This window comes from Astyanax mexicanus, chromosome 11 (genome assembly GCF_023375975.1).
Source record: "Astyanax mexicanus isolate ESR-SI-001 chromosome 11, AstMex3_surface, whole genome shotgun sequence".
Classification (NCBI taxonomy): Eukaryota; Metazoa; Chordata; class Actinopteri; order Characiformes; family Acestrorhamphidae; genus Astyanax; species Astyanax mexicanus.
This window is the reverse complement of record NC_064418.1, coordinates 41503592-41529266: the sequence shown is the minus strand read 5'-3', so window position 1 is coordinate 41529266 and position 25675 is coordinate 41503592. Positions and strand designations below refer to the sequence as shown.

Sequence of the window (25675 nt, the reverse complement as noted above, 5' to 3'; positions counted from 1 at the left end):
ATAGGGCTCATTTGACCCAGTGATTAGACTCAGCTACAAAAGCTACAATGGGAAAGTCAAAGGAACTCAGTGTGGATCTGAAAAAGCGAATTATTGACTTGAACAAGTCAGGGAAGTCACTTGGAGCCATTTCAAAGCAGCTACAGGTCCCAAGAGCAACTGTGCAGACAATTATACGCAAGTATAAAGTGCATGGAACAGTTGTGTCACTGCCACGATCAGGAAGAAAACGCAAGCTATCACATGCTGCCGAGAGGAGATTGGTCAGGATGGTCAAGAGTCAACCAAGAATCACCAAGAAGCAGGTCTGCAAGGATTTGGAAGCTGATGGAACACAGGTGTCAGTCTCCACAGTCAAGCGTGTTTTACATCGCCACGGACTGAGAGGCTGCCGTGCAAGAAAGAAGCCCTTGCTCCAGAAAAGGCACCTTAAGACTCGGCTGAAGTTTGCTGCTGATCACATGGACAAAGATAAAACCTTCTGGAGGAAAGTTCTCTGGTCAGACGAAACAAAAATTGAGCTGTTTGGCCACAACACCCAGCAATATGTTTGGAGGAGAAAAGGTGAGGCCTTTAATCCCAGGAACACCATGCCTACTGTCAAGCATGGTGGTGGTAGTATTATGCTCTGGGGATGTTTTGCTGCCAGTGGAACTGGTTCTTTGCAGAAAGTAAATGGGATAATGAAGAAGGAGGATTACCTCCAAATTCTGAAGGAAAACTTAAAACCATCAGCCCGAAGGTTGGGTCTTGGGCGCAGTTGGGTGTTCCAACAAGACAATGACCCAAAACACACATCAAAAGTGGTAAAGGAATGGCTAAACCAGGCTAGAATTAAGGTTTTAGAATGGCCTTCCCAAAGTCCTGACTTAAACCCCATTGAGAACATGTGGACAGTGCTAAAGAAACGGGTTCATGCAAGAAAACCATCACATTTAGCTGAACTGCACCAATTCTGTCAAGAAGAGTGGTCAAACATTCGACCTGAAGCTTGCCAGGAGCTTGTGGATGGCTACCAAAAGCGCCTAGTTGCCGTGAAAATGGCCAAGGGACATGTAACCAAATACTAATGTTGCTGTATGTATATTTTTGACCCAGCAGATTTGGTGACATTTTCAGCAGACCCATAATAAATTTATGAAAGAACCAAATTTTATGACTGTTTTTTGTGACAAACATGTATGTGTTCCGATCACTCTATCACAGAAAAATAAGAGTTGTAGAACTTATTGAAAACTCAAGACAGCCATAACATTATGTTTTTTTACAAGTGTATGTAAACTTTTGACCACAACTGTATATGTTTAAGTAAAATTAACATTGTTGTTTTATTCTATAAACTACAGACAACATTTATCCCAAATTCCAAATACAAATAGTGTCATTTAGAGTATTTATTTGAAGAAAATGGGAAATGGCAGAAATAACAAAAAAAAAAAAGACGCAGAGCTTTCAGACCTCAAATAACGCAAAGAAAACAAGTTCATATTCATAAAGTTTTAAGAGTTCAGAAATTAATATTTGGTGGAATAACCCTGTTTTTTAATCACAGTTTTCATGCATCTTGGCATGTTCTCCTCCACCAGTCTTACACACTGCTTTTGGATAACTTTATGCCTTTACTCCTGGTGCAAAAATTCAAGCAGTTCAGTTTGGTTTGATGGCTTGTGATCATCCATCTTCCTCTTGATTATATTCCAGAGGTTTTCTATTTGGTAAAATCAAAGAAACTCATCATTTTTAAGTGGTCTCTTATTTTTTTTATAGCGCCATGCCCTGTGCTATAATAATTACAGTGTATATAGTCAGTTTCTGATTAGTTTATTTTAAAGATTGTAGTAGTTTATATTGCAAACACATTTGAGCTGCAGTGAATGGTGTATAAACATATTTGACCCTTCATAAACTCAGTTTGGATATCAGCCCTAATTTTCATATCTCTCAGGCCGCACTCTGAATGTCTGATTGTTGTTTAGGAAGCAGTGCCGCAGTGGCTCGTACGCTTCCCTCTCTTGCAGTGTGGCCGTGTTTAGCTGCTGGTCTTTGACATACTCTAACCTTGACCCGATTCCCTCCGCCCAGATAGATGCCACACACCTTGAGCTTAATTTAGGAAGATGCACATTCGCATGCCAAATGAAATCGTATGCTGTGTAACTTGAAACGCTGAGATAATTTATAGTAAAAACTGTGAGAACTTTTATGTTGGCCTATGTGTGGATGGATGCCGTTCCTAACAGCTCTATTCACAGCTAAGTAAACACCAACCAGGAAACTATAACACTCTAAGATGATGGAAAACATGGGGATGTTTTGAAGACATTTGGCTGGTAGTCATGAAGAAAATTCTATTTACAAAAAAAAAAAAGTTAAAGTGCTCTATGGATCAGCCATTGGTTCATGCACTTTTACTATATATTTATATACTAGTGCATCTCAAAAAAATTGAAGCAGTTATTGTAATTGAAAAGCTACTTTATTTCAGTAATTCAAAATGTCTGTATATTATATAGACGTATTACACACAGAGTGATCTATTTTAAGCGTTTATTTCTTCCTTTGTATATGATTATGGCTTACAGCCCATTAAACCCAGTGAAAAATCAATGTCTCAGAAATTTTAAATATCATATAAGACCAATTGGTACTTTTGGCAGTGTGGGCAGTGTGCCAAGTCCTGCTGGAAAATGAAATCCACATCTCCATAAATGTTGTCAGCAGATGACATGTCTCTCCAAACCATAACTGATAGTAAAAACTTCACACTAGACCTCAAGCAGCTTGGACTGTGTCTTTCCACACTTCCTCCCGACTCTGGAGCTGTAGGCCATAATCATCAACAATAAAATAAATAATACGTCTATATAATACATGAGTTTCACATTGTGAACTGATTTACTGAAATAAAGTAACTTTTCAATAATATTCTATTTTTTGAGATGCACTACTATATCTATTAAATGTTAAATAACTTGGTAAATGCCTGCACAGTTTCGAAAGTTGAATATTCCATCCATCTGGCACCCACTTTCAGACCTCGTGTTCAACCTCACTAACTAGATAACACCTCACAACTTTACATAGATGGGATCATTCCCCACCCATCCCCATGCTGCTGCATACTGCTTTCCCATTACATTTGGCATGTCAGTGTACTGTTTGACATCTGCTCATCCAACACTTTCTTCAACAAACCAATTTGCTCACAACAGCTTTAAAAAAAAACTCTTTTAAAAAAGGCTTAATACTAGATGCTGGAACATTGCTGTGAGGATTTGACTGCATTCAACCAAGAAACACAGACACCACATTAACTCATCCAAAAAAGGTATTGAGTGGAGCCTCTTAACTTCTTTAACTTGTTAATACTCCTACACAGCCCAGTGCTGGGTGGGCTTTCCAGGCATGGTGCCAAAAGCTACATGTTTACCTGCTCTAGAAATTCTGTTGTGCTGGCAATATTTCTTTTCCCACAGGGACTAGTGTGTGTGTGTGTGTGTGTGCATTTGCTCATCTACATCAGCAATGAGTGTGCAATAAAATTAAAGTAGCTGAAAAAAGCAGCATATCTTGAATATTTAGACACAAAGAATAGAATATATTTAAACCAGCACTGCAAGTAGTATGAGTAGGTTATATATTAGTGTGTGTTTGTATTTGTTTATCTCCAGCTGGCACACATCATCTCCCACACTGTTTGCACGACCTCATTAACCTGCTGACGCTCCAGCTCCATCTCAGAGCACTCCTTTAACCTGCTCATGCTCACAGGTGCTCCTCAACGTTCAGCTCCTCCAGTCCACCACCACCGTGGTCTCGTTAATGACCATCCTACCCCAAAAACACTTCTGTAAATCCATACTTAAATATCAAAAGTAGGTTGAATCAGTGTTAATTTTTCCATCTTTAAAGCATTAAAACAACTTTGATCTCCAGCATCAGAACTGATTTATTTGCATTGATTCAGCTTTGATTCAACATTATAATTTTGTATGTGTTGTTTGTATTAAACCTATCTAACATTAAGTATTTATACAGGTTGAATCAAAGCGTGGGACCACTTTTATTTCAGAAATGAAAAATGCCAATTTTGTAGATGGCAGCCATGTTTCAGACATAGCATAAAAGACAGGCCCCCTCACCAGTTACTTGCTGTGGTATTCAGATAGGTAATTTTCTCTTTTGTTTCTAAAATAAAAGAGTGGCCACTTTTTACTCTGTACTGTTTGTATTCTATTGTCAGAACTTGAATTGTGTTCTCTGCAGTGTAGAAAAGGATCATTTAAATATGATTTCACCTAAAAGCATTGTGAGTGTATAGGAGCTCCAACCCTGATAACAAAGAACTTTAAATGAATATTAATAAACATTTGTTTAATGATGATGATGGAAAAGCAACTTTAAACAACCGTTATTTAACATTACCTCTCAAGTAGAGGTTCTGTGAAATAAGTTTTTTCTATTAACAACATTTAGTGTAAAGATGTAATGCAACCATAATTTATACGTTTATTTAACGTTGTGTGCTGTCAGGGTAATGGTAGTGACAGTAGTACTGCCTGTCCAGCTTCAACATTTACAAATGTGATGCAATCACAATTTAAACGTTTATTTAACGTTGTGTGCTGTCATGGTAATAGTATTGATAGTAGTACTGCCTGTCCAGCTTCAACATTTACACATGTGATGCAACCACTATTTAAACGTTTATTTAACGTTGTGTGCTGTCATGGTAGTAGTAATGATAGTAGTACTGTCTGTCCAGCTTTAACATTTACAGATGTGATGCATCCACTATTTAAACGTTTATTTAACGTTGTGTGCTGTAAGGGAATAAGTAGTAATAGTAGCATTGCCTGTCCAGCTTCAACATTTACACATGTGATGCAATCACAATTTAAACGTTTATTTAACATTGTGTGCTGTCATAGTGATAGTAGTACTGTCTGTCCAGCTTCCACTTGTTGTCCTGTGCTGTGTTCCCCTCTAATCCGCTTATAGCCGCAGCCTGTGGGCGGGGCCTAAACCCCTCCCTCCGCTGCGGCCCCGCCCCCGGCTCGCGGGAGCTGGAGCGTGGTATTAAGCGTGCAGTAATGCGGAGCGCGGCTGAGGGCAGCGGGACGGGGGAGGACGCTGGTGATGTGCTGATTTGTTTTGTGGGAGAAGCAGCCGCGTGCTATAGACCGCTGTGCGCGAGCGAGCGAGGACAGAGCCCGATGTAGGGCTGGACATGCGCGAGCTCAGGTGTCTCGGCGCCGGGGAGGCGCTGCTCGTGCTCGTGCTCGTGCTCATCCAGCTCGGTACAGGTAAGCGGGTTTAAAGCCCGGGTTGGGGTCGGTGGTTTGGGGTCGGGGGTGGGCGTGGTGGTAAAGCGGGGGCGCGCGGGGAAGTTGGTGTAGTTTTGGTGAAGTTGCTCGCCTCCTCCAGGCTATTTCTAAAAGCTGCCTGTGTGTGCGCGCGCGCTCGCGTTTTATGGTTTTAACAGTCCCACGCGGACTCTGGACCTGGTTTTTATGCGACGAAACTACGAAACGACCGCGTTACGTAATGGGCTTAGGAGGGCGCGTGAAGTCAAAAGATCAGACAGGACAGCTGCTGCTGGACTGCGCGCGTGGGAACTAAAAAGTGCAGGTCTACCCGGGTGGTAGCCTGCTTTTAAAGGGACACTAAAAATGCCCCGTTACACAGGACGGGTACTTTTTAATGTGCACCCACTGCTGACATACAATGTTGTGCAAACGTTTTAGCACCAAAGCAAATTTCACTAATCTGTTTATCTCAGTAATATGAGTGTTTTTACCTGAAAAAAGCACCACATATGATTTAAGTAGATGCAAATAAACATACATGCAGTAAAACGTAACAAGGAATTCTCATTTTAAGTATATTATATAATGTGAGCCAAGCTGAAGAACAAGTGTAATTCCAGATTTCTCCCGGATGCTCCTCAGCCAGAAAGTGTCTATGTTCAGTTCTGTCAGCAGCTCACCTTATTTACCAATTTACCAATTTATGACAGCAACTTTATTTAAGGTGCACTCAATGATGGATGTTTAATCTACATAGACGCGTGTATAGGATTTGACCTTTTTTGCTAACTCTACACACTTTGGTCGCTTGTGTCCAGTCTTAAAAAAACAAGTATGGCCCTAACCAAACACACCAGACAGGTAGGTTAGGTAGATTTACTTACCAATTACTACTATTAGCTACTTTTAAGGTGCATCGACTGCTGGCATTGCAGGTGCATGCATTGTTCACAATGGGATGCATGAGCACTGAAACTGATGTCATCTACAAACATTTTGGACGGATAGAAAAGATCATTTGTGTAGGATTTGACTTTTAATCAAACAAATTACTAAATTACACAGGAGACATACTTTTAAGGTGCATCAACAGTTGGCATGCATTCTATGTTTACAATAGGATGCATGAGCGTTAGGAGTGATCGCATCTACAGACCTTTTGGACAGATTGTCAGTACTTCACCACAGTGTGTGTATACAACAACAACTTTCTACTTTAAAAGCAGCATTAAATGCCCCAAAGTGTCTAAAATCCCTCCTCCACCTCATTCTAATGACTTAGAACAGCTAATTCCCAGTTCCACTGCTGACACATGAGCAATCAGAGTGAAGAATCTACATTTTATCCTTCCAACCTTTTGGATGTAGAGAAATGCTAGATTTTATACATTTCTGAGTCTGTGATTTGACGTCTTTACAAGCTGATGTTTCATTTTGCATGGTCTAATTTTACACACATATGTAAAATTATATAAAAATTATTTATTTATTTATTAAATTAAAAATTATATAAAGACAAACAGAATGGATGGATGGATGGATGGATAGATGAATAAATGTAAAGATAATCAGACAAACTGATTTAACTTTTATTTAACAAGGCAATAAAATGCAGTTAGGATCTACCAGAAGTGCAAATATTAGCATTGTACAAAAAGAAAACAACACAATAATAATATTAATAAATTTATTATAAATATGGTAAATATAATAAGCTATTAATCACTATTAGACCTGTCACAATAATTACATTATCGACATATTGTACAATAAAGGAACATGACCTCAAAAGTATAGTTCTAAACTACCATTAACTAAAAATAATTATTTTTAGAAGGATGTAATATCATTATTTTGCTATTATATTTGTATTGAAGCAGTGGAATAATAATGTTTTAAGAGGACAATGATATTATTTATTGCAATTTTTTCTGAAAAAGCGTTATTGTGATCAGCTTAAACACTATAGTCTGCTTGTCTAATCCCTGTAGAGAAGTATTGCTTATAGATTTTCATCTATATAGTCTAGTTTTGCCTGAACAAACACAAGATTATAGATTTCCACAATATTTTAGAGAAGAAAACCTGCAGCATCTAAACAAAGCCAGATAAGAGCTTGAATGAATGTAGCAATTGAATTTTGTTTCAAATTATACATATTTTTATTTAGTATGAACTTAATGTTTTTCATATTCTACCATGTTTTTTATATTGTGTATAAATTGATTCTGTTAAATAGTGGAGTCTGGAGACTTAGAGTTAGTTGTTCTTCTGTTCTTGTTCTTTAATTCACTGCTTAATCCCATTTTGGGATGTCAGTTAATGGTCGATGCAGAGTTATCTAAACAGATCCAACCTTAATTGACCTAGTTGTCCTTATTGAGTTAGCAACAGATAGGTAGTCCTGATCTGACATGTGTTTTTCCTCCTGTTTGCTGTGTAAATGTGTCATTGTGTTGATTCTGTGGTGTAGCAGTGTTTTCTGCTGTGTTTTTTAGTTATTTTCTAATGAAAGCACACTGTTTAGTAGACAGAGAGAGGGTTATTGAGTCACTACAGCCAGAAGGATGTGTTTACAAAAAGCAGTTTGTTATTAGACATTTTTAAATATAGATCAGGAGCTCCCAGTCACAAATGAATTTTGCATAGAGAATTTTGATTATGTTTCTTTAATTCTTCAGAAATTAAACAGCAATCAATGCTTTGTAAATGTATTTTAGCCCAATATGTCTATAGAGAAACCTACTGCCTGAACTAATATTGTTTAAATGTACCCTTTGTTTAGTATCTTTAAAATTATACTTGGAGGAACCTTATGAATTATTTTCAGTGATAAGTAATGGTAGTGTGATAGCACACAAGATAAGTAAACACATTTCCAGGAAGGAAAACATGCTTTAAAAAAAAAAAAAAAAAAAAAAAAAAATATATATATATATATATATATATATATATATATATACATTGTTCAAAAATGGTCGAATCCATCCTATGTAATATATGCATATAATCTAATCACACATAAAATAATCAACTAAATACTAAATCAACCTGTTACCACTATTCTTGTAGCCATTATCTAGTTTTTATTTTAATAAATGTGCTTTAAAAGTTTAGTTTGAACCACATGTAAATGTATGTTTATTATATAGAAAAAGAACATTTACATTAATAGATGGGTCTTCCAGAGGTGATGATATTTGGACCTTTTTATAATCTTTGGTAGATCTGACGCTACATGGCAAATCATTCACATCTCTTTCCCTCTCTCTCTCTCTAAACAAAATACCTTAATAAGAACAGAACTGGTTCTTCTGTGGCTTTACTACAAATAAATCACTCCTTATATCCTTAGGAGTATATACACCCTCCCAGATAGGCCTATCATAGGCCTGGATAATACTTTAGTCTTAATATATATGGCAATAAAAAAAGTGATATGATTTTTAAAATAGAAATTAATTACAACATACAGTCACATACAGTGACTATCACATTCAATACAGGATGCATTACATGAATTGCCATTTTTTTTCAGTAGTTTGTATGTACAGACATCTGTTTTGTGCTTTTGGCAGTTGATTTTGTGGCTTTTATTTTGTTCATATTGATATTGGAATTATATATAACATTAACCAAAATTTGAGAAGAAATTGTGTAACAACATTTTGGCCATATCACCCAGCCCAAGCTTTTCATGATAACTGCATTGTCAAATTCTTGTATAATATGTGGACATGACCTCAATATTTTTTGCCTGTGGTGTATTCTTAAAAAAAAATTAAAAAATCATATCTTATGTATCAGTTCCAATGTCTGAATATTCTTTCAGGCTCTTTTGTAGCTCTTTAAAAATGTGCAAAAACAGTATTGTGCCTTTAAAATATCATTCTATTATCAGGGGCATTAAATAATCTTTTTAAATGATCATATCATTTAGCACTACTATTTATGGGAATATTTATATTTTTGGGAATATATTTTCTGAAGATAAATAGTTTACTTTTAAACTTTTAAAAACCTTCCTATCCTTAAAGAAAAGGTCAGATTTCCAGCTTCAGCAGCAGATGTTATCATTTCACTGAACACAGAATTTGCTGGCTGCTTTTAAAGCTTTCTGGCAAAAAAAGCTGGCATGATGTCTCTATAAAAATATTTTTGACTGAAGCACTAAACGTTATAAGGTCCTTGTACTTCTTTGTTAAGGTTTATTGTCATGGACACTGTAAGAATCCTCTGTTTCTCAACCTGAGCTCAAACCCACTTTAAATTATTGCATTATTCTAGAAGTTCAATCAGGAATTGCTACAACTGGCAGTGACAAGGATTTTCCCACAGGAACACAGGGAATGGATGTTTGTCCTGTTCTTAGTTAGTAAACTTCGACATACTCCAGCAGTGGCCTTGAACAGTTTTTGGCAGCTCCTCTTTGTACAAAGTACCTCTTTTAAAAATGAAGTATATCTAAGAACATTTAAAGTATGTTTAAATGAGATAATGAATACTAAAAGTACATTTTCTATTTTCTAATATTACCCATTTTCTCCCCAATTTACACGGCCAATTACCCAACCCACTCACTAGGACTCCCCCTATCACTAGTGATGCCCCAACACACCAGGAGGGTGAAGACTTACACATGCTTCCTCCGATACATGTGCAGTCAGCCACCTCTTCTTTTCGAGCTGCTGCTGATTCAGCATTGCCGAGCAGCCAGCTCAGAAACTCGGTTCTGATACATCAGCTCACAGACGCTCTGTGCTGCAGACATCACCCTAGGAGTGATGTGGGGAAAGAGCGCCATCTACCCACCCGGAGAGAGCAGGGCCAATTGTGCTCCCTCTGAGCGCCCGCAGTTTATGGCAAAGCTGCATGACCTGCGACCTCCTGCTCATAGTGGCAGCGCTTTAGACCGCTGGACCACTCGGCACCCGTACATTTACTATTTAATATACTTTATAAAAATGCACATTAAATATACTTTCTTTGTATTTCCATCAAATGTCTTTTTAAGCAATATGCTTTAAATGATACGTTGTGTTAGAACGTACAGGGTTCTTGCTCCATTTTAAAAGTCAATGCTTTTTAAGACCCTTTTTTTAAGGCCTAAATAAATATAGTTTAAGGCCCAGATTTGTAGTCATAACTTCTTAATTAGAAAATAAATTATTGTATTGAAAATTAAAACATATCAATTTATTTTTTTATTTTGTTCCATTGTTATGCAGAACAGGTTACTATGAGAGAAAACTAGGCTTAGCAGATAGCTATCTAACATTAGGGGTGAGCTAGCTATCTGCTAACCCTAATAGAGACTTCAGAAGAGAAAACTCAGAGCTCAGTAGCTCATTCACTCATAATAAAAACAAAAAAACAAAGGAGTGAAGTTTCTGACTGAGCGCTCTCTCTCTCTCTCTCTCTCTCTCTCTCTCTCTTTGACTGAACATAACCTGGAATCAGATTCATCCGCTCTGAAAGGAGACCGCATCACACCCGCCCAGTTTAAAATGATTCTTCTGCATGCTCGGTGCAATTACCCATTCTCACCAGAGAGGGCCCTAAATCCCAAAACTTACTGACATCAGCTTTAAGTATGTATTATTTTTAGTGTTAAAAGTATGTACTTTTGCATGCTTAGTATACTTTTGTGTTTAGTACATTTTTTGTATAAGAGAAAATGTACTTAAAATGTATTAAACGTGTTGCTAAACAGACTCATCTGCTTATGTTTTCCTCGTATGTGTGAAGTGTTGGCATCAAGCCCTCACAACCTCCTGTGATTTATGCTCTCTTCACCTTGGCTTCACAATAGGACAGAAAAATGTGCAAAAGTATGCAAGCTAAAATCAGAAAATGTAAAAAAAACGTTTTAAATTTTCCTTTTTTTTTTTTTTTTACTGCAGACTTGTTAATATTCATCCATTCCATCCAAGATGTTTTGGCACTGAGGATAAAACGCAATAAACACTTTCTTTTATTTATTTTTGTCCCTTTCTTTCTGCAAGCACATTATAAAGCATGCAATATTATGATGTTACATTCGCAATGGGTTAAAGGTCAGGACTGCAGGAAGACAAGGCCAGTACCCATACCCTTGTCTACTAGAGCCATGTCTTTTGTAATGTTGTGTGCAGCATGTGGTTTTGCATCGTCTTGCTGAAATGTGCATGAATATCTGTAAAAAAGATGTTCTGCTGAAGGCAGCATATGTTGCTTTAGCACTTTAATGTACTTTTATGCATTAAAGTCTTCTCCAGCACATCCCAAAGATTCTCAATGAGGTTAAGGTCTGGACTCTGTGGTGAACTCTGTTAACCCATGTGTGAAAATGATGATCTCATGCTCCCTGAACCCTGAACTCTTTCACAATTCCAGCCCCATGAATCCTGAGAGTGTCATCTTGGAATATGCCCGTGTCATCAGGGAAGAAAAAATCCATTGATGGAATAACCTGGCCTATATTGAGTATATTCAGGTAGTCAGCTGACCTCATTCTTTCAGCACATACTGTTGCTGAACCTAAACCTGACCAACTGCAGCATCAACCCCACATCATTTACTTTAGTTAAATCCAGTTGGAGACTTTTTTTTGGGCCAGACAATGTGCTATTGCACTGAATCATGATGATGATCACTTGTTTACGTCACCTGCTTTCACAGCATTAATAGCTTTATAACATTTCTTATGGAAAAAAGAATGTAATAAAGGCATGAGATGCAGTAATGGGTGCATATTAACTAATTAACATTAAGTTGCCTAGATAAAACATGAAACATCTTTAGTAACCTCATGCTGTCTACAAATAAAAAAAAATAAAAATCTAAATTAATGCAAGAAGCACTGCAGTATTTTGTTTTTATTGTATTTTTATTTCCCATACTGTCTCAACCTTTCCTGATTTGGGGTTGTAGTTAAAATCAACGACCGACTCTAAACTTCAGGCTTCTTGTTATGCGCTGTAGTATTAAGTGGAGCAGAATGGGTAAGCAGTTCCACTGGCTGCTGCTGGAGGAAGGAGCTTATGCTGTTGGTTTGAGGAAGCATACTTCACATAGCGCTGCTGAATTTATGAGCTTAACTCTGCAAATAAACCTTCTTAGGAAAAAGCAATTTTGGGCAGTCTGCTGAATTGAATTTGATGTAAAATATATCTTCATGGTGGATGGAAAAGTGGTCAGCCCTCTCTGTAATGCTCTGCTGTCTGCAGCATCTCACAGAAAATCAATCAGGGAAATTACACCAGTAACACGTAAGAAATTCAGAAAATGAAATGGCATAGTTTAAAGGTTCCTCTTTTTTTAGTGTGGTTCTGCGGTTGCTCTGGGTTTGCTTACATACACCTAAATTTACCTTTTTTAATTTTATTGCACATTGAGGTAATCATTAAGTACCGGTAGTATAATGTCTCATGACTTTTGACGTTGTTGTGTACATTGAAAGATAAATGTCACGTCACTAGGCTTTCCTCTCACTCTCCCGAACTCCATTTCCCAAAATCCCACTGGCGATGACGTCACCGTCAGGCACTTACCCTCGCCCAATCGTGTTACGCTCCCCCGTTCAGAATCACCTGTATTCTAGGAAGTTCCGGTTCATAGTAATTCTAGGTTTTGTATATATAGGGTTCTGTTAGCGTATGTACTTTGCAAGGTATTGTCGACTCATGTTGCGTACTGAGCGTTTTTCCCAACCTTTTTCTGTCTGCCTTTTTGTTATGACCCATTTTTCTGTATTACAGATTTTGCCTTTCTGAGACGTGACAATAAAGAACATTAAAATGACCTATACTGTACGTATGGGCCCTTCTGTGTTAAATGTGATTTTGCTTTTCTGTTTTGCTGTTGGGCAATTCTAGCCAGACACCACCGGTCACAATCATTTCATTTCACTACCTACCTGTGCTGTCCACTGGGGATGGTAATGCCTTAACCCTAAAATGCTAAGGCCAGGAGATTTTCATTGTGATTTTCATGTGATTTTCATTTCGTTGCTGCTGTATGAGCTGCATGGGACTTTGGGGAGCTTCAGGGCGATGATCATTGAGGTCATTAATATTATGGTTGATTCTCTTCTCCCATCTATGTTTTTTCAAGAGGCATGTGTTCAGGTGATTTTTAGAGAGTAACATATTTTATGGGTGTAATTTACCTAATGTATGTTGGTGTTTGTGTGTTTAAATCAGGCGCTCACATGTCCCAGGAATGGGTGGACCAAAGACCAATTTCCCAGCAGCATTATTATTTTTTTTGTAAGGACATTTCCTGTTTTTTTGTAAGGATTACCTATTTTCCAATAATTTTAACGCTTTTTTAAAGGGTCATCCATGGTACCTTTTTATTTTATGTGATGATGTATGTTATTTAATTTAAATTAAAGAAATTAAAGAAGTATTACTGAGTATAACGTTAGTGTTCTAGGGTTAAATTATGTATTGCTGGTACACATGTGACACTGCAGATCAAGGAATGTTAAATATCTGCTTCAGACTTCAGAAATGGAACATCCCATTCATCTGGCTTCCACGATCAGGGCTCACTCCAGCTCTGATCATTCAATTCACTTTACAATGAGCCTGCCTGCCAGTATCCAACCAAACAATGTAGTGGCCTTCTTCTTCTTCTTCTTCTTTCTCACTACAAGGTACTGCAATGTAACCATGAGCAGATATTTAAAAATGCACTGAATGTACTCCCATTGCTTGTGGAAAGATTTTACATATTTATGCAACATGATTAACTGCCATACACAAAAAAAAAAAAACATAGCCTCCACTATTTAAGTAAGTAAATGATGTGGGGTTGATGCTGCAGTTGGTCTGCAGGTTTAGGTTCAGCAACAGTATGTGCTGAAGGAATGAGGTCAGCTGACTACCTGAATATACTGAATATAGACCAGGTTATTCCATCAATGGATTTTTTCTTCCCTGATGAACACGAGCATATTCCAAGATGACACTGTCAGGATTCATGGGGCTGGAATTGTGAAAGAGTTCAGGGTTCAGTGAGCATGAGATCATCATTTTCACACATGGATTGAGAGAGTTCACCAGAGAGTCCAGACCTTAACCTCATTGAGAATCTTTGGGATGTGCTGGATGGAGAAGAGAGGCTTTGTGCAGCGGTCAGACTCTACCATCATCAATGCTGCTGCAAGATCTTGGTAAAAAATGTATTAATGCAACACTGGATTAAAATAAATCTTGTTACATTGCAGAAGCTTATTGAAACAATGCCACAGTGAATGCAGCTGCAATCAAAGCTAAAGGCGGTTCAACTAAATATTAGTGTGTGATCTTTTTTTTGGCCAGGCAGTGTACAGGGGTTGGACAATGAAACTGAAACACCTGGTTTTAGACCACAATAATTTATTGTGGTGACGGACAGTTCGGGTGGAAACAGGAGAATTGAGGTGCACATTGAATTCTGCCGTGATTTGGGCAGCTGTGGAACATTCCTTTTAGACAGCTTCCTCTTACTGCGTCCACAGTTAGTCCTGTTGGATGTGCTTCGTCCTTCTTGGTGGTTTGCTGACATTACCCTGGATACCGTGGCTCTTAAAACATCATAAAGACTTGCTGTCTTGGTCACAGATGCTCCAACAATTTGTCCTCTTTTCACCCTGTTCTTCAATGGTCAGGACCACACAGGATAGACCACCACAGAGCAGCTATAATTTGGGTTGTGGTCATTCTCAGCCCTCACTTACATTGATTTGGTGCTGTTGTTTTAATCCAGCTGTTCTATTCCTTACTCGCACAACAACACACACTATCACACATGATGAGTTTGCATATTCTGTCCCACCACACAGCGGTTTGATATTATTCAGACTAATCAGAGACACATTTAACTACTAGATGTAAATTCATGTGGGTAAAATCTTATCAAGGTACAATCTAAATATTAATCACATGAAGTGACTGGGTGTAAAAGTTCACACAGCGAGGGAAAGTGGTCCAAATTCACAGACACAGACCTAAATTATACAGCAACAATAAACAGAATACAAAATTAAATTAAATACCACCATTTTTTGCACCACCATGCTACGCTGTACAAAACATCTCTGATTAGATCACACATTGATGATGCCTCTTTCCAGCGACACAGATATTGAGAAGGCATTTATCACACTCCCAGCCAACATGCTTATGTGGGGCTCACATGAGTGGAACATGGCTGTGTTCCAGGTGGGCATGGGGTCTGAGAGGGTCTGTAGATATTTTTTTACACACTTGAGCTTCCCAAATGTCCTTTTTTTGATATATTAGCCATAGGCGGCGTCAAATATAATTTTTTATTGAAACATAGGAGCTCTAAACTCTCTAAGACTCTCTCCTATTTTGACTTACTGAAGTTACTGCTTCATTACTCCACGTGGTGGCGCTAATCAAATTAATAGGGTTAACACTTTAAACCCCAGCCTATTTAGTTTAGTTTTTTCTCTGTTTTTGTCAGTTCTGCTTTCACTTGTTAAAATACAGTGAATGCGTGCTGTAATCAAAGCTAGAGGCGGTTCAACTAAATATTAGTGTATGTGATTTATTTTATTTTTTTTTGGCCAGGCAATGTACAGGGGTTGGACAATAAAATTTAAACACCTGGTTTTAGACCACAATAATTTATTATGGCGACGGACAGTTCTGTTGGAAACAGGAGAGTTGAGGTGCACATTGAATTCTGCCGTGATTTGATCAGCCGTGGTTTTATGTTTTTTGGATACAATCCGGGTTAACACCCGATCATCCCTTTCAGACATCCCTAAACTCCCTAAGACCTATTTTGACTTACTGAAGTTACTGCTTCATTACTCCACGTGGTGGCGCTAATCAAATGAATAGGGTTAACCCTTTGAACCCCAGCCTATTTAGTTTAGTTTTTTCTCTGTTTTTGTCAGTTCCCCTTTCACTTGTTAAAATACAGTTATGTTAGCAGACAGCCACATGCTATTATTTTTCTTTATATCAGAAAACATTGAGCTGCTCAAAAATGTCATAATTTGAGATGGAAATGCTTCCAGAATTTGTAAATCTTAATGGAATTGATCATGTTTTGATAAACATTTTTTTATTCTTATTTTTGAATGTACAGACTTCAAATCAATTCACACAAGAGTTTTCTTTTCAGTGATAGTTAGATTAGAATGTATATTAGCTCAAAGTATACAAATTTTTATGATAGTTCATTACATGGCTTATTATTGTGACTGGTCCCTTCACTTACATTCATAAATGGGCCAAGAACCTGTGAAAAATACATTTTGATTCTCAGACAGACACATGCCCCACATGAACATGTTATCTGGGCTTGTGCCCCTCCATTCTGACCCCTTGTTTCACTAGCTATATTAAAAATATACAACTCTGGAAAAAAATAAGAGACCACTTTAAAATTGATGAGTTTCTTTGATTTTACCCAACTGAAAACCTCTGGAATATAATCAAGAGGAAGATGGATGATCACAAGCCATCAAACCAAACTGAAAGTGCTTGAATTTTTGCACCAGCTGTGAAATAAAGTTATCCAAAAGCAGCGTGTAAGACTGGTGGAGGAGAACATGTTAAACAGTGATTAAAAAACAGTTGGTTATTCCAACAAATATTGATTTCTAAACTTTTAAAACTTTATGAATATGGATTTGTTTTCTTTTGTATTATTTGAGGTCTGAAAGCTCTGCCCCTTTTTTGTTATTTTTGCTATTTCTCATTTTCTGCAAACAAATGCTCTAAATGACAATATTTTTATTTGGAATTTGGGAGAAATATTGTCCGTAGTTTATAGAATAAAACAACAATGTTCATTTTCCACAAACATAAACCTATAAATAGCAAAATCAGATAAACTGATTCAGAAACTGAAGTGGTCTCTTTATTTTTTCCAGCGCTGTATATAAATGGTTAAAAAGAAAGCTTTCTCCCTTCTGTGGCCTGAGATTCTGCCTGTTTTTCCGTCTCTTTCTCAGAAAGGAGAGCCTGACCAACACTGCCTCTGAAAGCAGGACAGGTGGACGGAGAGCAGCTTGAGATTAGAATGGTGTTAGCCTAAGCAGCATTACCCAGCTTTCCCCTGCAGTCTAAGAGCAGGGACATGGTTACGTAACCCGAAAAAGCTCCACTCAAGGAGTTAGTGGCCACTGGATAGCAATGGAAAATAGAAGTTAACAGGATTACTCCTGTCTTCTTGCTGTTTATTTCTGGCTGGTAGGTGTGAAGTAACATAAGGGCAGTGAAAGGCTCTTTTTAAGAATGAACGTTGGTTGTTCTGTAGCAGTGAGCGGTGTGTTTACAGTGTGATTCATTTTGGCTAAATGTTGTAAGTCATTGTAATGCTTGGACGGAAAGGGAATTTCTCAAACAGTTGGACAGAAAGTTGGTTGTTTACTCAGAAAACCCAGTTTCAAAACCCAGTTAAGCACAAGCACGACTGGCATGAATATTAACACTAAAGAGAACATGGCAAGTAATCCATTTTTTGAGGAATTTCTTTATATCAACTAAAGTGGAAATCGCTAGTTGTCCAAATGTTTGTGGACACCACTTCTAGTAAAAATATATAGAGCCGTTTTAAGTGGTTTGTCTAGTCTGTGTAAAGAAGTATTGCTAATAGAAAAGGATTCTCTGACTATTCTCCGTCATACGCACAGCCTCTAAAATAGGATCTTTGGCCTGTTTTGTGCGCTACAACTGTACACTCTTGCCACTTATCGCTTCTGGCTTGTTTTCTGCTCTACAACTGAGCACTCTTGCCGCTTTTAGACTCTTTGGCCTGTTTTCTGATCTACAACCGTACACTCTTGCCGCTTATCGACTCTTTGGCATGTTTTCTGCGTTAAACTGAGCACTCTTGCCGCTTTTAGACTCTTTGGCCTGTTTTCTGCGCTACAACCGTACACTCTTGCCGCTTATCGACTCTTTGGCTTGTTTTCTGCGCTACAACTGAGCACTCTCGCCACTTTTAGACTCTTTGGCCCGCTTTCTGCACTACAACTGGGCACTCTTGCTGCTTTTAGACTCTTTGGCCCGTTTTCCGGATACAACTGTACACTCTTGCCACTTATCGACTCTATGGCTTATTTTCTGCTCTTCAACTGAGCACTCTTGCCACTTTTAGACTCTTTGGCCTGTTTTTTTTGCGTTACAACTCCACACTCTCGTTGCTTATCAAATCTTTGCCTCGTTTTCCTTGCTAAAACTGTGCACTCTCAGCGCTTTTAGACTCTTTGGCTCGTTTTCTGCGCTACAACTGCACACTTTCAGCGCTTATCAGGTCTTTGGCTTGTTTTCTGCGCTAAAGCGACGCACTCGCCTGTTATCAACTCTTTTTTTGCAAGTTTTCTGCTCTACAACTGCACACTCTTTCCGCTTATCGACTCTTTGGCTGGTTTTCTGTGCTACAACTGAGCACTTTTGCCGCTGGACTGGAGTTGTGCGCCTCTACCATAGATAAAAAACAGATTTAGTTCCATAATGAACCATATTTGTGTGTGTGAAACCAGATAACAGAGAATGTCATAAAAATGTTTAGCAATGATTAAAAAAAAAAAGGTTTCAAGAAGGTTAACCAGTAACTTCATAGAAATAATTTTTCAGGAACGTTCTGAAAACGTGTGACATAATAAAATTGTTTTTAGAACACCACTCACATAAGATTCCCATCGAGACAAATAATAACATCATGGAAATGTTGTAATTAACATTCCCAAATTGAAACAAGTGCAGCTGCATCGATGTTACCAGAGTGTTTGAAGACGTTTATAAAATGTTCTAAAAACATCTAAGAAAGTTGAGGGATTCCAAGAATGTTAATTGGAACGTTTTGTCAAAAATGTTCTACTTATCAAAAGTTGTTTGATGAAATTAACTTTCACTTGATTTCAATGTTCTTTATCAATAAAAGCCCAGTATTTTTTAAATCACTGATTCACTGGTGAATTACGACTGAAAACTTTCAACCATATTTTCATCCTAGTTCAGTCTAAATACGGGTCTGGGAAACTGGCTCTGAATGCTTATTGGACTGAACACAGAAAACAGCTTATTAAGCATGGTTAAGTAAGCCTGATGTATTAGTACTAAGCTCTTCTGATTTATTTAGAGATTTGATTTATTTATTTCATATAGGAATTACCAAAAATTACAGCATTGGGTTTCTTGAAAAAGTGCTGCAACTTTGTGTCACTCTGTATATATATAGTTTAGAATAACTAAATATTATCATATGTATATATATATTTATATCTGTTTGTTTTTGCAGCTCTAAAGTGTGTGTGTCAGCTGTGTGCGAATCACACCTGTGAGACGGAGGCTGAGGGAGCATGCTGGAACTCAGTGATGCTGATCAACGGGAAGGAAGAGGCTGTGAAGTCCTGCCTCTCTCCCAGCGAGCTGAAGGGCCAGGTGTTCTGCTACAGCTCCAGAAACGTCTCCAAACGCAACTGCTGCTTCACCGACTTCTGCAACAACGAGACTCTTCACCTCTACCCACGTACTGTACCCTCTACATTTATCATTTTATACTGGACAGTTGTTTAGGCCTTTAATTGTACAAATTACAGTTTGTAAACATATCACACAACTAGTCAGTTAATCATGGTTTACATTAGCGCTGGAGCTAATGTAGCGAGCAACAGGAGGAATGAAAGTATTAGACACTTAGAAACACCAGTTTGCACCGTGATTGTCTGTTGCCAGAGAGTCTGGTGGGTTTCCTATAAATTTATTTGTGTACTTCAGCAAAACTGGATGATTTGACATCAGTGTTTGGCAATATGATATTTAATCAATCAATCAATCAACATTTATTTTGACTCAGAAGTACATTGAAGCAACCCTCATTTTCAATGTAGCTGAACATTTACAAATACAGGGATTGACATGAAAAAGAAAATAATAACTAAATTTAATCATTTTAAAATAACAGTAAATAAAATATAAAAATAGAACAAAACAAATATAATAATAATAATAATAATAATAAAACTTAGTTTAATTGATAAGAAATTAAGATCAAAAGAAGACAAGATTAATACAAAAAAATAAAATAAAATTAAGCTCAAATTAACTTTTACATAATACAATAAAAAATACAAATAATAATAATAAAAAAATAATAATAACAAATAATATTAATTAATTAAATAAATAATTAAAGTTTTTTTTGTTTTATTTAAATGATACATTTAAACTGTTTACTTTCAGTATATAACATTTAATGACAGTGTGTATGACAAACTGTTATGTATATAAAAATAGAAAAATATGGCAAAATAGGGTTGTTCAATAATATTACAGTATTATACATGTATATTTTACAGTATATACAATAATTATTTAAGTTAAAGTGAATGAATGCAAACAGTATAACCTACCCCAGATTAGATGTACTAGTTACTAAAATGTTTGGTAAATTGATACAAGTACAATTAAATCTAAGTATTAATAAGGTATAGTAAAGAAACTGTTAGCCTTTGTGAAATAATATGAGAGGAATATGGCTGTTGTAACAAGGAGGAGGAGGCAGGATGCAAGTGCAAGTCTTTTTTATTATCCATATATAAACTAACAAAGAAAGGAACACTAGGGAGTATAAAAAGAAAAGGTAACTAAAACAAAACACTATGAAACAGAGGATAAACTAAAATACTGAACCAAACAAGCAAACTAAGCAAACAAAGAAACAAACTAAATAAAGCAAACCTGAGACACTGAGGACAAACAACACAACAGGTCTGAGGCTAAACAAAACATTTAAACACAATCTGGAAAGATTAACGAACACGGTCAAACAAAAAGCGCGACAGAGAACAATGGATCACATGAGGTATTTATACACAGGCACACACTAGGGACACCTGTGGAAGTAATGAGGGGGCGGAGTTACAAATGAGACACAAGGTGACAACACTAATGGCTTGGGCAGGGCTAGGGCGGGGCTAGGGCGGAGACAGAACAATAACAAAACAATGCCATGTGCTCAAAAAAGCACATGGCTGGAAACACAAGACAGGAAAACAGGGCAGGAGCACAGAAAACCAAAAGAGGGAAAAACACAGGACAGACATGGGCTGAGGTGTAACAGCTGTTCTGTCACATACTTTATAACCGGGCTCTATTTTTTAAATTCATATTTATATTGAATTATTGTATTCGCCAGACGGCTGCTACATCTTTGGTACAAAAACATTGTGTTCTGCTTGGTGAATGTTGAGCAATATCTGTGTAAATATGGTCAAACCATCACAGCTAACATTAATATGACAATATGAGAAGAGCAGAATATGCCAAGAGCAGAACTGTTATACTTGGAGCAGTTTAACCATGTTTAAAAAAAAAAATCTGTCATATTTCACCCTCGCTCTCCCAACACCAGCCGCTTGTTGCAACACTGTGCTGTTAAAAATACGCTGTGCTGCTTATCTTAATTTATCTGAGCAGGATGTCTAGTAGAGGCTGGGCTCGAGCTGTGTCAGATGTCTGTCTGGCAGGTTGTGTGGTTCTCTTTCCCTGGTTCTTTGTAATGAATGGAAGTCGCAGTGCCATTTACAGAGGGATTTTCCTCCCTCTGAGTTTGTTCACATATGTGGTCTCAGACTGTTGCCCCTGCTAGACGGAGGATCAACCAGAAGCGTTGATCCCCCTCGGTTGTGCTGTGACATAATATCCTGGCAGGGTTACGAGCAGGCAGGCAGCGCAGTCTCCCTGCCAGGGGTTATTAATACCGTCCCGCAGCCTGGCGGGGGAGTGCACTGCCTCTGACTGAGTGCCTGCCTGGCTGGTACATCAGGCTGGGGGAGGATAGGCTGGAGATAATGCACTAGATCCTCTGCTTCCAGCCCTCCCTTGTACCAATAATTAATGATGGAGTGGTTATGGCTGAAGCTGGATCACAGGGTCCTATAGGGAGATTGTGTTGGAGCGACTAGTCAAGCATAAACTGTGTGCAATTAGTCAGACCCCAGGCAAACATACTGGTGGGGGGATATGCATGGTCTTGGCTTGTTTGGTTAATGTGTACAGTAGAGGTGTGCCAAAAAATCGATTCACATAAGAATCTTGATTCTCATTTACTACGATTCAGAATCGATTTAAAATGTCCCAAAATCGATTCTGAGGGGCGGGTTTTAGACTGATTTTGGGCTGGGTATTTTTGTTGGACCTGGCAACCCTGGGGATAGCGCTTGTCCCTTCAAACGGAGATCTTCCAGACACACACAGAGCGTAGGTGTTTGAGAATCACCGGTAAGATGGCAGAACAAGCATTATATTACCTTAGATTAACGTGTAGTTTTAATGTTTTATGGCAGAATGCTTCATAACAAGCATAAAAAAGATCGCTAGTAGTTAGTTTCAGTAACTGTTAGCTAGCTAACTAGCTAACTTTCCAGTTCCACCTTAAATAACGCTACAGGTGGCAGCGGGCTGCAGCATTTAAGGCGGAACGGAAAAATAACAATAAGCTAATCAGAGCTAATTTCAGCTCCTCATCACAGAGGAATTAAGGAATGGACCATATGAATTAATTTCTCCACCTCCTGCTCCCTTTCTGAAGAAATACAACGACCTTAAATTAACTAGTTAATCAGCAGCTGCTCCTGAACTTTAGCGCTCCACTGCTATCATCACATCAGCCCAGCAGCGTCACCTACACACCACCGCTAGTAGCCTGGTAATAAATCAGTGTTATTTATTATTTATTTATTGTTCATTAACGTCATTGTGATATCCCAGTGATTCCTCTGTCACTGAGGACCCACATTCCTGCACATTTTATTGTTTTTGTAACACATTACCTGCTTCAGGACCAGTGTATATTTTGGAGGCTTTTTTCAATAAGATTCATAAGCCAGAAGCAGAAATTTTTATAAATCAAATCGTTTTGAATCAAAAATCGATTTTGAATCGAATCGTGGCCCCCAAAATCGGAATCGAATCGAATCGTGAGATAGTAAACGATTCCCACCCCTAGTGTACAGAGTGCAGTGGCAGGTTTGGCATGGTTTTTAAACAGTGTGACACCGTGAGACGTCATTAAGGTTGGGTGTAAAATAGCCTGGCAAGCCTCAGCCTACAATGCTGCACTAACAGGCCTTGCAGTTGTCTACTTACAGCTGTAGTGGAAGGTTTATATAACATATTTTTTGCACTTCACATTAATGCACACCGAATTATAAGGCGCACTATCATTAAAGTCTATTTTTTGGTCTGTTTTCATACATAAAACACACCAGATTATAAGGCAAATTATGTGACACCAGTAAGAAACAGGGATGCTGCCATGTTTCCCTTCTAATTCAGCAGATCTCATCACTGGGTGGTGGTGGGTGGGGTAACTAAGTTAAGTAAAGCTTAGCTAAGTAAACAAAACTGTACTTATTTTAAAAAAATAAATAGCATTTTTTTTTAAAGTCAAACGAGTGCTGGATGTTAATCTACACAGATTTCTCTCCTAAAAACTGTTTATTTGGGTGAGTAAAGCGCTTTCATTTATTTACAGTAAGTTTAGATTCCCAGGTTTCCACTAATGCCATTTGACAGAGCTACACTGAGGAACTCTTAGTGTTTTGGTAAGCCATGTTAGCTAGCGGTTCATCTCACCTAGCTTGTTTTAACACGGTAAACGGGCAGACTACAGTCTGATATACTCGCTTCTCAATGGCAAAAGAGCAAGTGCTTAGCGCAGTTAGCAGCTAATGCTAATGCTGCTCCTGCAGTGCTAGCCAGGTTTAGCAGCAGGCTACAGGCTGATAATACTCACCTCTGAACGGCAAAAGAGCAAGCACTTAGCACGGTTAGCAGCTAATGCTAATACTGCTGGAGAAATAAACTGAAACTCCTGTATTATGCTGCACTTCAACCTGACTGTAAGAATTCATACATAAGGTGCACCGGATTTTATTTTCATAAAAATTAAAGGATTATAAGCTCCTTATAGTGCGAAAAATATGTTACACTGAATGTGACTTTCACTGCAATATAGGTATTTTTAATGATTGCTTCGAAACTGTTCTGTTTATAGGGCACAATCAAAGTGTATCAGTAGTGCTGAAAGATAAATCATATTTTTTTTGTTAATGCAACATAAAGCAGTTTTCATATTAAATACACTGAAAGAGCTGCCCTATCATCATGAATAACACTAAACTAAAATTCGATTTCCTGCATGCATCAATAAAAAAGGTTTTTCACGCAGCAGACTTTGCTTAAATGATGTCACTAAGCTGGTGGTAGAGTGAGGCAGAGCGAGGTAGAGGTTCACAGTGAATGAGGAAAAATGAGTGCAACCAAGCAAAGTGCTGAAAAACCATATCCAAAGTCCAAAATATTGTTCACTTCACCCCCAGTGTACAAACATACAAGATTTTTAGATATTTCTTAAAATTTGCATGAAATGATAAAAACAATCTTAATAATATACATGCAGAACTCCTAATGTTGTGGTCCTTTTCAGTGTGTGGTTTTAATATAACATCCCTTAGCAAGTTGCAACTTGATCAGATACAGAACAGTCCGATAGCATGATGCTTCCGCCACCATGTTTAACAGCCTGGTACAGTGACAAAGCCTCATCTTTACACTTCCAAACGTACTTCTGGGCCTTGTATCCAAAGAACTCGATTTTTGTCATCTGCCCAATAAACATTTTTGCACTTTGTATTGTATTTACCGAAGTATTGGGGCACTTGGTCATTTAGTGTATTTTCTGATATCAATAATATTAAATTTTGTTCTGCTTTTTTGGAGTAACTGTCTCTACTGTCCACAGAAGATCAGGTGGGGTGCTGTTATACCAGACAGGATTTTAATGCCAGACATGTTCTAGAGGGGTATTAAGTTTGGAGCCATTGGGTTCATGTTTATCTGTTTTACAGTCATATTCTATTGGCAGCACTTCTCTACAGGGTCTAAACAAGCTGTGTGTGTGTCCTTATTTAAGTCAAATTAGCAGAATCCATTCATTAGAAGGGATGTCCAACAAACATTTGAACATTGGGAGTCAGTTTCCAGACAGTGATTAAGCTTAGTTGTAGATTATATGTTCTTTTCAATGGAAAATCTCCATTCCAAATACTGTGTAGTACAAGACTATGCTTAATCCTTGTCTGGTAAAATGCCCCGATGTTTTTACTTGATATTTAAAGATGTCAGTCTTAGAGCAGGGGCTTCATTTCTTCCTCTTAGTCCATGGCAAAGTAAATTTGCTTGCATGTAAACAGTGACACTGCTGATTCAGAAGGTCCTTTGGGTAGTTCCTGACCATCCAAACCATTTTTCTTCCCATCAGTTGTGTATAAATGATCTAAACTGTAATTTTTTTCTAAATTTGAGCTGCAGCCAAAAGTGATATCAATATAAGCAAGATGGACATTG

General features: G+C 37.8%; 1 protein-coding gene across 1 annotated transcript in view; it reads left to right on the top strand.

Annotated features, from left to right (window-relative positions):
• Positions 1 to 5045: 5045 nt before the first annotated feature.
• Positions 5046 to 25675, top strand: part of LOC103026121 (activin receptor type-1C) — a 53419-nt gene continuing 32789 nt past the window's right edge. Inside the window, exons 1-2 of the mRNA XM_022680145.2 lie at positions 5046 to 5306; positions 19563 to 19793. Of these exons, the coding sequence (XP_022535866.2) occupies positions 5231 to 5306; positions 19563 to 19793 (307 nt within the window). The 5' untranslated portion in view covers positions 5046 to 5230. The remainder of the gene's footprint in view (positions 5307 to 19562; positions 19794 to 25675) is intronic.